Below are 15,388 nucleotides of genomic sequence, written 5' to 3'. Positions count from 1 at the left end.
TGCTACATCTAAAATGACATGAAATGACATGACTGATACATGGCTGTATCAATCATAGGTAAATTCTACATTTCAGCAAAGGGTAGATGAGTTAAAAGAATATGGTTGTAAGTTTATCAGCAAAATACAAAAGCCCAGTAAGACATTTCAGTGAAATAATTCAATTCAACAAATGATTTTTGAGCCTTTACCATACACCAAGTGCAAATTTGTTTGGTATGAATAAAGGGAACTCATCAAAGTATACACTGGTACATTGAAAAAAACAAAAATACAGAATCAATGCTTCCCTTCAGGGAGTAACCAAACATATAGTATCATATTCCTTTGGAGTCATTTAAATGTCCTGAGTTCAAATCTTACTTCTGTCACTACCTATTTGATCTCAACCAAATGTCTTAACCTCTCTGTACCTCATTTTCTTCATCTGAAAACAGTAATCAGTCAATAAATGATTGCTATTACTAGTATCATCATCATGCATAAAATGAAGACAATACTTGTGCCTCACAGGGCTGTTGTGAGGCTTAGGTAATAATTATATATGAAAAGCACAAACAATACTTAGAACAAAATAAACCCTCAAAAATGGAAGCTATTATCATTATAGCTTTCCCCTTTTTTAAAGCACCATTTAATAGATAAGTATACCAGAAGTCCCCACATAAAAAAAAAATTAAAATAACCTAGTGAACCAGTTTTCTGATAGGTAATGTACTAGGTCTCTTCTAATTAGCACTAAGTTTCAGTAGCATTAATATCAATTTTGTGACTATATAATGAAAATACTGGCTCAGTTTTTAGACCACAGAAATCTTAATGAAAAGTTAAAAACAAAAACCAGAACTATTTCAGGAAAAGTGTTTTACAATTAGTATGCCTTCTTTTTGTTGTTGTTGTTATTGTTTGTTTGTTTTGAGATGGAGTTTAGCTCTTGTTGCCCAGGCTGGAGTGCAATGGTGGGATCTCGGCTTACCACAACCTCTGCCTCCCAGGTTCAAGCAATCCTCCTGCCTCAGCCTCCCGAGTAGCTGGGATTACAGGCATGTGCCACCACGTCCAGCTAATTTTGTATTTTTAATAGAGACAGGGGTTCTCCATGTTGGTCAGGCTGGCCTCGAACTCCCGACCTCAGGTGATCCGCCTGCCTCGGCCTCCCAAAGTATTGGGATTACAGGCATGAGCCACTGCGCCTGGCCTAGTCTGCCTTCTTTTATTTCAACTGTAGAAACATTTTAAAGCTTATATACACTCCTGACTCGGTATTTGCTATAACCAAAGTATTACTTTTTTAATCCTTTTGCATTGTATGTAAACCCTTAATTTGAACGTGATATACCAGGAAACAGATTTTTTAAAATCTATTATCAATTGGTGTATTATTTCGTCCTTACAGTTGAAAAAAAAAACTTAGTTAACTGTTTCTTTCAGCTTATCAGCACTTTTCTAAAGTTACCTAAACAGTGTAATGACATTTCAATTACCAAGCATGTCTGTTCATCTCCATGTCCTAATCGCCCTCCAGGACCATGACCACAGGTATAAACCTGCCCTTTCTGAGAGAGAAACACGGAGTGAAATTTACAAAGCACCACCTAAGGGAAAACAAGAGAATATTAGTAAACATCTCTGAATAAAATATATTTTATGAAAAAGAAATAGAATATTGTTAATTATTTAAACAGGATAATGGATACAAGGGGAATTCATAAGATTTAAATTTTCACATTTTAAGTTTTCTGTAATAAAAATAAAAGATATATATGCTTTGTTTTAAAATTATGTCTGAAAACATTGACATGAAAAAACAGAACAAAGAAAGAATTAAGCATGTTACCCACAGAAGAGATTACTCAAAGGAAAATATAATTTTAAATCTTCAATTCCAAAACTTAGTAGCCAATTGTTTTCCAATTTCATGAAATATCAAATAGAAAGAAATGAGCAGAGTGCAACAGGAAGTATAAGATTACCGAATAGTGATATATGGTATTAATAAAAATAACAGAAACATCTTCAGAGTGTTTTTAAAAAACAATAATGCCATTTATACATAGTGTGGGGGGCACGATGTCCTTTACCTTATCTCTAGTTTTATCAACACATCTTTAATATTATACATTTATAATTATTTTAATAAATAATTTTATATTTATTTTCAAGTTTTTCTCTTTCCTTTCTCACTTCCTTTTTCCTTATCTGCCTCAATCTCAGTACCCTCCCTTGCCCCTGATACACAGACTTACCATTCACATACTACAGAAGACAAAGATACTGAAACAGTTGAACTGCTTCAGCAGAACACAATACAGGAAATGATCAGCAGTTTTAAATATATATATATTTACATATCTAACCCCGGGCCACATTTTGCTATTTTCCAAGCTCTGATATTCATTATACTCGCTTTACCTTAATAATATTTTTTAAATCTTCTCATTTTTGAAAATTGTTTGCATTCATATTTCTTACAACATCTGCAAATATTTCTAACTTAGGATATAAAAAGATGAGTAAGAAATAAAGAAACCCTAAAATCATTTCCAGAAAGTCAAAGTGATTTGGAAAACAAAAAAATTATAAGCTAAACAAGCTCTAAATATTTACACATATCCTAGACCACTCGGAATTTTGTAAGCACAATATAGCTAGCAAAAAAAAAAAAAAAAAAAAAAAGTAATGCAAAGATTATTATCTGATTTAGCTGTACCACAAATACCTAAAAAGTTTAAAAATAAAATCCAAATTTGTATTTTAAATTTACAATTTGTCAGTGAAATTCATTTTATGAAATGAGAAAGAATACATTTCATTCAATTTTATATTCAATATTAGAATGCCATCCTACAGTTGCTGGCTTCTACTACTAAACAACAGTTACAATACTAGACAGTTTTAAGTCATCTAACTTTAAAATCCCAGAATTTTTTTTTTTTTTTTTTTTTTTTTTTGAGACAGAGTCTCACTCTGTCACCCGGGCTGGAGTACAGTGGCGCGATCTCGGCTCACTGCGATCTCCGCCTTCCGGGTTCACGCCATTCTCCTGCCTCAGCCTCCCGAGTAGCTGGGACTACAGGCGCCCACCACCACGCCTGGCTAATTTTCTGTATTTTTGATACAGATGGGGTTTCACTGTATTACCAGGATGATCTCGATCTCCTGACCTTGTGATCTGCACACCTCGGCCTCCCAAAGCGCTGGGATTACAGATGTGAACTAACGCGCCCGGTCTAATACCCCTGAATTTTTAAATGAGAACTGAGCATGGATTTTCACTTTAATTATCTGGAATATATAATACTAACATTAATAATCTCTATCTCATAGTAGTTAATTCATTTGGTACTGCATAATACAGAATCAGCCCCTTTTCAATAACTAATGGGGCTCTCTATATAACTGGTACTCAGTTAATATTCCCATACTTGCTTTCTCTTCCCTGACTGAAATTTATACTGATTTCTTTCCTCTCAAACCTATCCACTATGCTTGCTTCACCCTCATTCTGCGGTAAATAAAATCCCTTAGATCCTTAATACCTTCACAAAATACACCCATTGCCTTGCCTTACCTGAAATGTGGCTTTCTCTTTGAGTACACTAGTTCACTCACAACCCTCACAAATGGAATATACTCAAATATTCCAAACTACATATTTCTTAGAATCAGACATTTCAATCACCCTCTGGTTTCCTAATGCCATCATGATTCCTTCACTTTTGTCTTTAAAATCCCTGCTCCGTAACGGTTCATGAAATAAAGGTATATCACGTACTGCCTCAGAAAAGGAAAAACAGGTGTCTTTCTTGTGCCACAATTCCAATCAATCATTAGTGGCTGCTAATGGTTGGATTACCATTTTAAGGAGGAGTCTGAGGACCCGCTCAAGCTCAGCATTAAAAAAATTTTTTGATTAGCATGTCTGCAAAAAGCTCTAGACTAGGTGTGAGCAGCTTGTATACTTGCTGCCCCTGCTCTGATTTCTCACCATCTTGCTCACCCCCTCACATTCACTAAAGACTTGGACACCAAGCTTGATTCTTGCCCATTACAAGTCCTTTCATTATCTTAAGTTCCTTCCAGGTCTATGTAGATGACCCACTAGAATATTAGCTTTCATGATACCATTCTACTCCCTACTTCTCTAGCCACTTTTCATTCCTATATGGGCTTTTATTCCTGTTCTCTCAAAATTTAATATTCTCTAGAGTTTAAGAATTCTATTGCTTTTTTTGTTCAATTGGTGGTTGTGATACATTAGGTTGCGACTTTTAGTTTAAAAAACAGTGCTCTATGGAACCCTAAATATAGTGGTCATATAGTTTATCATGCAAACATTTTTGAGAATGAAAGAGGATACTAACAATTACACTAGGAAAATAATCATAAATCAGAACTGTCCTGGGCAAACTAGGGATATGTTGTCAAATAGCTCTAAAAACTGTCTAAGAATTCAATCTCAGGATATAAGCTAAGTGTTGTTATATATGTCATATATGAATAATAGGTGAAAGTTAGAAAGAGCCAGTACTATAGTGATAAAAACACTCCAAGCTCATATTCTGGATCAAAGAAGTTTTATGAACTTGAAAATGCAGAAAGAATATAACTAGGAAGTTGTAGGAAATATAAGCTGAAACGGTAATTTAGGAAGACTGAAAAAGTTCTTACATTCCAAGTCACAGAGTTTGGACTTTATCCAAAGGTGATTTAGCTATAAAGACATAATTACCTCTTTTTTAAGACAAATAATTCTGGAGAAGAATATTATCGGGGTTGGAAATGAATGGAGCCAAAGAGTCAAATTAGGACACTGTTGTCACTGTCCAAAAAAAGGTTCATGAGACACAGAAGAACTAAATAGACATGCTCTGAGGTATCATCTTCAGGATTTATAAATTGAGATTTATAGCATTAAAAATTGAATAGGGTAGTTTAGGAGTGGCAAAAATAACACTTTAGATATTCTAAATTTAAATATCTTGAAAGACACAGTACGACAAATAAAGTTCAAGAGAAAGACTGGGGCTAGAGATACACATACATACACAAGTATACACAATGTTATATAGAAAGATTTGTCAACAGTAGCTGTATCTAGGGAAGCAGAAGATATCATGCATTATAAGGATGTAAGGCCACAGACCAAATCTTTACAATTGTATCTATTAAAGTTTTACAATTACTTACATTTAAGAACTCAGGTTCACAAAAAGCATCCCTCGTGCCTAAAGCACCTGAGGGCAAATTTTTGAACTCCACACTTCCAAAACATTGCTTATCTGTCTCCGCAAGTGATGAAATTTTAGTTCTACTATCTACTATCCAATCTGAGAACTGAGACTTAGACATTTAATTATTTATTGCTTGTCAGTGAGAATATAAATAAACAGAATGACTGGCAGTTTACCAGACCGTCAGTTATAAAACTCTATAGCCTTTCCAGACTGCTGTCATCCAACTTCACATCAGATTAAACATACTCTCTTCATGATAAATAGCTTGGAACCTAAAAACATTATTTTGTTACAGAAAAATGAAAGAAGTGTGTTGTTTTCTAAATTGAAATTATTTTGTTTTAATGCCACCAAAAAAAAAAAAAAACTGTTGTTCACTTATCAAAAATAACACTGAGCTTCAACAACAAATTCACTTGAGAAACAGCTTACAGAATTCTAATGTTCGTTAAATAGAAAAGCTAGAAAATCAAGAGCAGCTCTACCCTCTTAAACTACTATCTGTGTAACATTTTCTAATTTCTAACACTAATTGCACAAATATCTTATATTTTAGGGTATTTTACAAAGTCTAAATATAGTTAAGGCTAACAATATCTAAAATAAAATTAGTAAAGTTCTATTGATTGATTACAACATTAAAATGTTACCGTACCTTAAACAAAGTTACGTAATTCACATGAAAAGCTGAACAATCAAATACAAAAGTTCTTTCTCATCTCTAAAAGTATGCAGATTGTACTTCAAAATACCTGCTTGATATAAATCCCACTCCTGGAGAACAGATCCACCAACTCTGGATGATGTTTGCTATTCTGGCTTCCATGACCCAGGGTAAAATTTGTATTATCGCCCCAAGTATAAACATCTGTAGGATCTAAAATAAAAATTAGTTTTTATACTTTTTTATATTTTAAAACAAATATAAGAACTAATTTAACTACAATATTTGAAAGATGCCAACACTCTTTTGTGAAGGAATCTATTAATATAATATTAGGTAATTCTAGAAATAGAAAATCCAAATCATAGTACAGGCCTGTCTCAATGCAAGCAAACAAACGTTTGTTCCTTGCTTCTTTTCTTTTTTTTTAAACAATTGAGACAAGGTCTGACTTCCCGGGCTCAAGTGATCCTTCCACCTCGGCCCCACAAAGTGCTAGGATTACAGGCATGAGCCACTCTGCCCAGGCTGTTCCTTGTTTCTTTAGCAGCTAAAGTTTAACTGCCAAATGAGTAAAATACCACCGGTCATATCTGCTTAGTTTCCATGAAAATAATATATAGACCTATATCAAATGTAAGATATTATTAATCCATGCAGACAAAGGTTCTAAACGTAGCAAATGTGGTTTTATTGTTTGTACAGGAACACTAATTTTCAATACTTTGTTTTTCATAGACACAAAATCAAATTAGTGATTAGGGTAAAGCCCATTAAACTGGAATAGAAATCACAGCTAAGTTCATGATATAAATCTTCATTTTTATTTTAGAAGATGAATAAAGTCCTAGAATGGAATTATCACTGTTACCTGCAACACAGCATCCAGGGTAGAAATGAAAATACAGAATGTGTCCTTACTCAGCTTGCTCACTAGTTAAATGCAAACTATACACTGCCCCAGTTAAATCTTTTCTTTTCTGCCAATTCCCACTTCCAAATCTAAAAGTGCAAACAAACTGGAGGGATAAGTGAATCTGAGAATGTGCGAATAAAAGAATAATTGGGGCTGGGCACGGTGGCATACGCCTGTAATCCCAGCACTTTGAGAGGCCAAGGCAGGAGGATCACTTGAGTCCAGGAGTTCCAGGTCACCCCAGTCAACATGGCAAAACCTCATCTCTATAAAAAAAAAAAATATAAAAATTGGCCGCATGCAGTGGCTCATGCCTGTAATCCCAGCACTTTGGGAGGCCAAGGCAGGCGGATCACCTGAGGTCAGGAGTTCGAGACCAACCTGACCAACATGAAGAAACTGCATCTCTACTAAAAATACAAAATTAGCCGGGTGTGGTGGTACATGCCTGTAATCCCAGCTACTCGGGAGGCTGAGAGAGGAGAATCTCTCAGCTTGAACCTGGGAGGCAGAAGTTGCAGCGAGCCAAGATCGCACCATTGCACTCCAGCCTGTGCAACAAGAGCGAAACTCTATCTCCAAAAAAAAAAAAAAATTAACTGAGCATGACGGCATGGGTCTGTATTCCTAGCTACTTGGAGGGCTGAAGCGAGAGGATCGCTTAAGCTCAGAAGGCTGAAGCTGCAATAAGCCGTGTTCATGCCACTGCACTCCAGCCTGACTGACAAAGCGAGACCCTATCTCAACAACAACCACAAAAATAATGATAATTTCCAGAGACCCTATCTTAACAACAACAAAAGGAAGAACAATTTCCATTCCTTTTTCCTTCTACCTCAATGCTGATGTTACTTTCTGAATATATATCAATTACTTTACAGTAGTTACGATTGTAACAGTCCTCCCATTTTAGATTGTACTTTTATAGACATAAATATGGATTCAAATTTTAAAATGCAAAATGTGTTCTGAATATCAAACAAAAAACATCCAACATATATCAAAGTAAAATTTCTTTGCAGATAACCACACACAAATAAATTTCCCGACTACTTTAAGAAGAATAAAATTTCATTAAAATTTTCTAAGCTAAGCTGCACCTTAATGGAATACATTTGTGATTTTTTTTTTTTTTTTTTTTTGAGACGAAATCTAGCTCTATCACCCAGGCTGGAGTGCAGTGGTGAGATCTCAACTCACCGGTTCAAGCGATTCTTCCTGCTTCTCAGCCTCTCAAGTAGCTTGGATTACCTGCCACCGCGCCCGGCTAATTTTTGTATTTTTTTTTTTTTTTTTTTTTTAATTTTTTTTTTTGAGACGGAGTCTCGCTCTGTCGCCCAGGCTGGAGTGCAGTGGCCGGGTCTCAGCTCACTGCAAGCTCCGCCTCCCGGGTTCGGGCCATTCTCCTCTCTCAGCCTCCTGAGTAGCTGGGACTACAGGCGCCCGCCACCTCGCCCGGCTAGTTTTTTGTATTTTTTAGTAGAGACGGGGTTTCACCGTGTTAGCCAGGATGGTCTCGATCTTCTGACCTAGTGATCCACCCGTCTCGGCCTCCCAAAGTACTGGGATTACAGGCTTGAGCCACCGCGCCCGGCCTAATTTTTGTATTTTTAGTAAAGACGGGGTTGTACCATGTTGGTCAGGCTCGAACTCCTGACCTCAAGTGATTCGCCTGCCTCAGCCTACCAAATTACTGGGATTACAGGTGTCAGCCACAGCGCCCAGCCCATTTGTGAAATTTTCTTACCAGTATTCTCGAACTCCTGACCTCAAGTGATCCGCCTACCTCAGCCTACCAAATTGCCAGGATTACAGGTGTGAGCCACAGCGCCCAACCCATTTGTGAAATTTTCTTACCAGTATTCTTGAATACTACATGACTTGGTCTATCCTTCATTACAAGATCCAAAGCTGACAAGCCTTCTTTATCTTGAATATACAGACTAACACCATGCTAAAACAAACAAACAAAAAAATACATAAATATATATATATAAAATCAATTACCTATAATCAGTAACTTTCTTTTTTTTTTTTTTTTTGAGAAAGAGTTTCGCTCTTGTTGCCCAGGCTGGAGTGGTGCAATGGCACGATCTTGGCTCACTGCAACCTCCACCTCCCAGGTTCAAGCGATTCTCCTGCCTCAGCCTCCTAAGTAGCTGGGATTACAGGCATCCGCCACCATGCCCGTCTAATTTTGTATTTTTAGTAGAGACGGGGTTTCTCCATGTTGGTCAGGATGGTCTCAACCTTCTGACCTCAGGTGATCCACCCACCTTGGCCTCCCAGAGTGCTGGGATTACAGGTGTGAGCCACCACGCCTGGCCATCTTCCTATTCTTATATACCAAAAAGTCAGATAATCAATCCCATAAATACACTGAAAAAAAAATTTAATAACTTATCTCTCATATTCACACACATTTTTCTCTCACATACTGCAGAGAATAATTAAGAAAAATCACATATCCAACTCTTGCTGGAATAAGGAAGGACCAGAACATGTGAAGAAATACAAAATTAACACTTTAAATAAAAATTAACTACAAGTGAACTTTTTTTTTTTTGCGACGGAGTCCCACCTTGTCACCCAGGCTGGATTGCAATGGCACGATCTCAGCTCACTGCAACCTCCGCCTCCCGGGTTCAAACGATTCTTCTGACTCAGCCTCCCAAGTAGCTGGGATTACAGGTGCCCGCCACCACGCCCAGCTAAATTTTGTATTTTTAGTAGAGATGGGGTTTTACCATGTTGGCCAGGCTGGCCTCAAACTCCTGACCTCGTGATCAGCCCGCCTCAGCCTCCTAAAGTGCTGGGATTACAGGTGTGAGCCACCGCTCCCGGCCATGTGAACATTTTTGATGGTAAAGCAGGTCTGATACCACTTTAATACCCCATAAATGCATTGTCCCTACAAGTCCCTAGCTCTGGGTTTGTGTCTGTGTGGGACTACATGTGAACATAAACATTTAACTCTTTTTGTGTTTGAGGAGCCATACTCTCCCGGGCGCGGTAGCTCATGACTATAACCCCAGCACTTTGGGAGGTGGGCAGATTGTCTGAGATCAGGAGTTCAACATCAGCCTGGCCAACATGGTGAAACCCCATCTCTAGTAAAAATACAAAAATTAGCCAAGTGTGGTGGTGCATGCCTATAATCCCAGCTACTTGGGAGACTGAGGCATGAGAATCACTTGAACCCAGGACACAGAGGTTGCAGTGAGCCAAGATCGCACCATTGCACTCCAGCATGGGCAACAAGAGCAAAACTTCATCTCAAAAAAAAAAAAAAAAAAAAAAACTATCTGGGGAAGGAGAGACATAAAATTTCAAATCAGTTTATTATATTTAGCTTATACTTACTCTATTTTAGTTTGAGGAATTTTTTGTTATTTATTATTTGACAGTTAATTCTTTATAACCTGTTTATTCTGTGAGGTATCTGATATCCCTTCAATATCTTTTGTTTATGTTACCATAGTTGGTTCCAATTGCATGCAAAAATAATTTGAGTATACCAATATTTATCAAGCATTTTCCTATTTGTTCATTAATTTTTTTTGCTTTTTGTTTTTGAGACGGAGTCTAGTTCTGTTACCCAAGCTGAAGTGCAGTGGTGTGATCTCGGCTCACTGCAACCTCCATCTCCTGGGTTCAAGCAATTCTCCTGCCTCAGCCTTCCCAGTAGCTGGGATTACAGGTATGTGCCACCACGCCCAGCTACTTTTATTATTTTTAGTAGAGATGAGGTTTTGCCATGTTGCCCAGGCTGGTCTCAAACTCCTGACCTCAGGTGATCTGCCCGCCTCGGCCTCTAAAAGTGCTGGAATTACGGATGTGAGCCACTGTGCCCGGCCATTGTTCATTAATTTAATTGCTTGGTTTTGGTTTATCTCCCCCTAGTAGAATAAAAACTTAAAGAAGGGATTCTGTCTTGTTCACTGCAATATCCCTAGCACCTGGATTACTGCCTGGCACATATCAGGCACTCAAAAAATATTTCTTGCAAATACCTCACCGATGGCATATTATTTAATACATATAACCTATGATTCTGTTAAGTCTTCTATTTACCAATGGGAAACATTAAAGCAAGTTCTTTCAGCATAGTAAGTAAAGCACCAGTATAAAAGAGCAATGGTTTAGCAACAACAGATACAGCAGAACTTCACAAGCATAAACGGTCTTTACCAGCCATGCATCCTGTCATGGAATCAAGAAGCCCCAAAAAACCTGCATGAGATAATCTGTCTCCATTCCAGCTTTTTGTACGCAACAAGTTTCTGCTAAGGTTTTATATCTTTGGCAATAAGAAACTGACAATTTACTGTGCAATTTAGAAATGTCATAGCTGTAAAGTTTTATCAAATGCAAATTCACTTAAAATGTGTGTGGTTTCTTCCTGATAATCCATAATACGTGAAGTGCTACAGCTGGCATCAGAGATGGAACTGACATGAAGACACCTATCACTGCACCCCTTCCAATTAAAGAAGTGTTGGAAGGTCAAAGGAAAAAAATATGCTGAACAAAAGCAGACAGCCTACCAACATGAGAATGCTGAAGGGTCAATACAGGATTTAGGGGAAAACCATCAGTGGAATACATCCACTGTTACATATCTATCACTGATCAGCAGGGCTCTGACGCCAACAAGACAGTCAAGCTAAGGGCAAGGTGGCAAAGGCACAATTTCCAGGCTTCTATTAGCCAAGGTGGTTAGAGTGATTGAGGATTTCAATGGGGCAATAAAATCCCACAGGAAGGAAAGGACCAAAATTCAGTACATACCATAACTACTTCAAACTGTAGCCCTAAATGCTAACACCTAAATGGCAACCCCTAGGATGGCAGGAAACCAAACCCAGGGACCTTCTCAAGCTCAACAGGGTTGGCAGTCATCCAACTTTCCAGTAGAAACTGAAAAAAAAACCCAAGGTTTTACAGTTGGAAAAGGGTAAGAATGGAGCTGACAGATGCTTTAACTCTTACTAACCTAGGTTTCCCTATAATGACAATACGGAAATTAAACAGATACCCCAAGGTTTCAGATATAAGAGGAATCAGTTCTACCATTAACAAACTTAAAAACGCTTTTCTTCATGGAGAGTCCCTGGGGAAAAAAAAAATAAGGAAAGGGCTATTATTATTCTCTTTTTATAGACAAAACTGAAGTTCAAGATTTAATAACGTGTCCACGATGATTCAGTAAGAAGTAGTAGTAGCAGTAGTAGTAGTAGATCAGTAGGGAGTTTAACTCCAAAAAAGAATATTTTACTATTAGTATATAATTAAAAATTATTCTGATCAGTAAATGTTACTACATAAAAGCCACTATAGAAATATTTTTTAAGTCAAAATTAAATGAAGACACTGAAGATAAGCTTCTGAATTTGACCAGAAGTTCCTTAAGGCCCAGAAATGTTTTTTTCTTTTCCAGGTCCTCCGCAAACATGACAAAAAACTTGTTAAATTTAAGGCCGGACACGGTAGCTCACGCCCCTGCACTTTGGGAGGCCAAGGCAGGTGAATCACTTGAGATCAGGAGTTCAAGACCAGCCTGGCCAACATGGGGAAACCCCGTCTCTACTAAAAATACAAAAATAAGGTGGACATAGTGGCACGTGCCTGTAATCCCAGGTACTGGGAAGGCTCGGGCAAGAGAATCACTTGAACCTGGGAGGTGGAGGTTGCAGTGAGCTGAGATCACTCACACCACTGCACTCCAGCCTGGGTGACAAAGCGGGATTCCGTCTCAAAAAAAAAAAAAAAAAAATTGTTAAATTTAAAACTTATGACTTCTTACAGTGAGTTTCTAATTTGCATTCATTAGTGAAATGACATTGGAGTGCATCTCAAAATACTTTATTATTTGCCTAGTCAGTACAACACACCTAATCTACTATAAAGAAAATTTTAAATAAATTAAGCAATTTTAAAGACTAGTGTTTTTTCTTTTTTTTTGTTTTGAGACGGAGCCTTGCTCAGATGCCCAAGCTGAAGTGCAGTGGTGCGATCTCAGCTCAAAACAACCGCCACCTCCCAGGCTCAAGTGATTCTCCTGCCTCAGCCTCCCAAGTAGCTAGGATTACAGGCGTGTGCCACCACACCCAGCTAATAATGTTTGTATTTTTAGAAGAGACAGGGCTTCACCATGTTGGCCAGGATGGTCTTGAACTTTTGACCTCAGGCGATCCACCCACCTTGGCCTCCCAGAGTGCTGGGATTACAGGTGTGAGTCACCTTGCCTGGCTATCAATTTCTCTTTTTGAGACAGTCTCACTCTGTCGCCTAGGCTGGAGTGCAGTGACACAATCTTGGCAAACGGTAACCTCTGCCTCCTGGGCTCAACCGATTCCCATGCCTCAGCCTCCCAAGTAGCTAAGACTACAAGCACACGCCACTACACCTGGCTAATTTTTGTATTTTTAGTAGAGATAGGGTTTTATTACGTTGGCCAGGCTTGTCTCGAACTCATAACCTCAAGTGATCGACCCACCTCAGCCTCCCAAAGTGCTAGGATTACAGCATGAGCCACCACACCTGGCCTCATCAGTTTCTTTAGAACTTACAAACACCATATGCTAACTAAACAAGAAATGAAACATACTACTCAAAAATACAATTCCTAAATAATGTTCAACAACTAGTGCCCTTTTAAAGTTAATAATATAGTTATTTAAGAATAAACCATTTTAAAATACTAAAAGATATTGTTACGAAAATATAAAATGGGATGCCATTAGACTGGGGCAGCTCTAGCACTTTAAGTTCATCTGTAAGTAAACAGAAAACCAGTAAACAGTAAAATGAAACTAGAGTCTTTACTAATCAGAAACTACCAACTAACCTCTAACTAAGGTCTTTCCAATCTAACCAATTAAATATATTTTCTTTGTCTTTCTTCTTCATCGGCCTATGAAAGCTCACTGCTCAGGCTGCAGCACAGCTCTCTGAGCCTCTTCTCGTTCTGAACGCTGCCTGATTCATAAATCATTCTTTGCTCAAATAAATTTTGCTTATTTAATGTAAAGCATTTCCTTTAATAATGTATAATACTCATCAAATGATGTATAGAATTTAGTTCAAAATGATATGAGATGTACAAATAACATAAAATTGGCCAACAGTTCATTATATATAGTAAGCTTTGATAAATGTTTAAAATTTTACATCATAAAAAAGTTAAGTAAAAGGATATATGGAGTTTTAATTCCAAAGATCAGTTACAGTAGTAAGCGATAGCAAACAAGTAAGAAAAAAGGCAAATCGGCCGGGCGCGGTGGCTCAAGCCTGTAATCCCAGCACTTTGGGAGGCCGAGGCGGGTGGATCACGAGGTCAGGAGATCGAGACCATCCTGGCTAACATGGTGAAACCCCGTCTCTACTAAAAATACAAAAAACTAGCCGGGCGTGGTGGCGGGCGCCTGTAGTCCCAGCTACTCGGAGGCTGAGGCGGGAGAATGGCGTGAACCCGGGAGGTGGAGCTTGCAGTGAGCCGAGATTGCGCCGCTGCACTCCAGCCTGGGCGACAGAGCGAGACTCCGTCTCAAAAAAAAAAAAAAAAAAGAAAAGAAAAAAGGCAAATCTTTTCCAAAAAGCATGTAGGAGGTATGAAAATGATTAAGAAAAACATATTCCAGACTAAATATGTTTAAAATAAACAAATGACACTTACCTTCAAGAGAGACCAAACACAATCAATATGTCCATAAAAAATGCTTCTGTGCAATGCTGTCCATCCAGACTCTTTGTCTTTCACCAACAGATCCACTCCTTTCTGAATAAGCCAATCTAACACTCCTTTCTTTCCACAGGAGGAAACAAGGTGGAGAGCATTCCGGCCAAAAACATCCTTGATAGTTGCAGCATTGTAACAATGACTGGAGAGAAAGGCCTTAATCTGGTTTTCGCTCCCCTTTGTTACCACAGAAAGGACATCCAAAGCATGCTTCAGGGATCGACACTTTGATGTGCAGTCAGGCATGGGTGAATTCATCCTAATTGTTTTTATACCGCTTACTTCAGAATCGTGAAAACTAATTTTAAAAAATGAAAAAGCCAGGACACAAAGGTGCTACTGAGGAAGAGTTACCGAGAATAAATGACCTTTTTAGGATAATTTAAATCCTCACAATAGTATAAAACTATATATCTTTATACAACTTTTTGGCACTTAAATCAAAAAAATTATAAATAGCTCTATAAAGTTCATATCAAATACAAGTTCTTCATTTAAAAAAATTCCACAGTTTATAAATTATTCCTGGAGTCAAGCACCAAGGGGGAGTGAGGAGGGGAACTCCCCCTCCACACTGTCTGATCCTTTTAAATATCCATAATTGCAAGGGTGACCTATGAGAGAAGAAGAGAAAATAAAAATTCAAAATCTGTCTCTCGCTCTCCTTGAGTACTTTAGAACACAACTACCTCCATATTTAGATACCCTTAACCCATTTATGCTTAGTGTTCCATTACTGGAACACTAAGGTTGCGGGAGTTATTTATATCCTAATGCTCAAGGTCATCGCCAAGGTCTCATTTTTCACAAAAAAATCTGCAACCTCTGGC

At 37.9% G+C, this 15,388-nt stretch overlaps 1 protein-coding gene across 2 annotated transcripts in view; it reads right to left on the bottom strand.

Moving 5' to 3' along the window:
* The window catches only part of LOC105495711 (inhibitor of Bruton tyrosine kinase), a 79,890-nt gene that overhangs the window by 57,341 nt on the left and 7,161 nt on the right, over nucleotides 1-15,388 (bottom strand). Inside the window, exons 2-5 of one of the 2 annotated variants that reach the window (XM_011765441.3) lie at nucleotides 14,496-15,172; nucleotides 8,675-8,771; nucleotides 5,990-6,114; nucleotides 1,485-1,595 (exon numbers count right to left, since the gene is read on the bottom strand). In XM_011765441.3, the coding sequence (XP_011763743.2) occupies nucleotides 1,485-1,595; nucleotides 5,990-6,114; nucleotides 8,675-8,771; nucleotides 14,496-14,816 (654 nt within the window). In that variant the 5' untranslated portion in view covers nucleotides 14,817-15,172. The remainder of the gene's footprint in view (nucleotides 1-1,484; nucleotides 1,596-5,989; nucleotides 6,115-8,674; nucleotides 8,772-14,495; nucleotides 15,173-15,388) is intronic. The other variant, XM_071096810.1, reaches the window with a different exon arrangement.

Source organism: Macaca nemestrina, chromosome 5 (assembly GCF_043159975.1).
Source record: "Macaca nemestrina isolate mMacNem1 chromosome 5, mMacNem.hap1, whole genome shotgun sequence".
Classification (NCBI taxonomy): Eukaryota; Metazoa; Chordata; class Mammalia; order Primates; family Cercopithecidae; genus Macaca; species Macaca nemestrina.
Note: the sequence above shows the minus strand (reverse complement) of the source record. Positions and strands in the feature narration are given on the sequence as shown.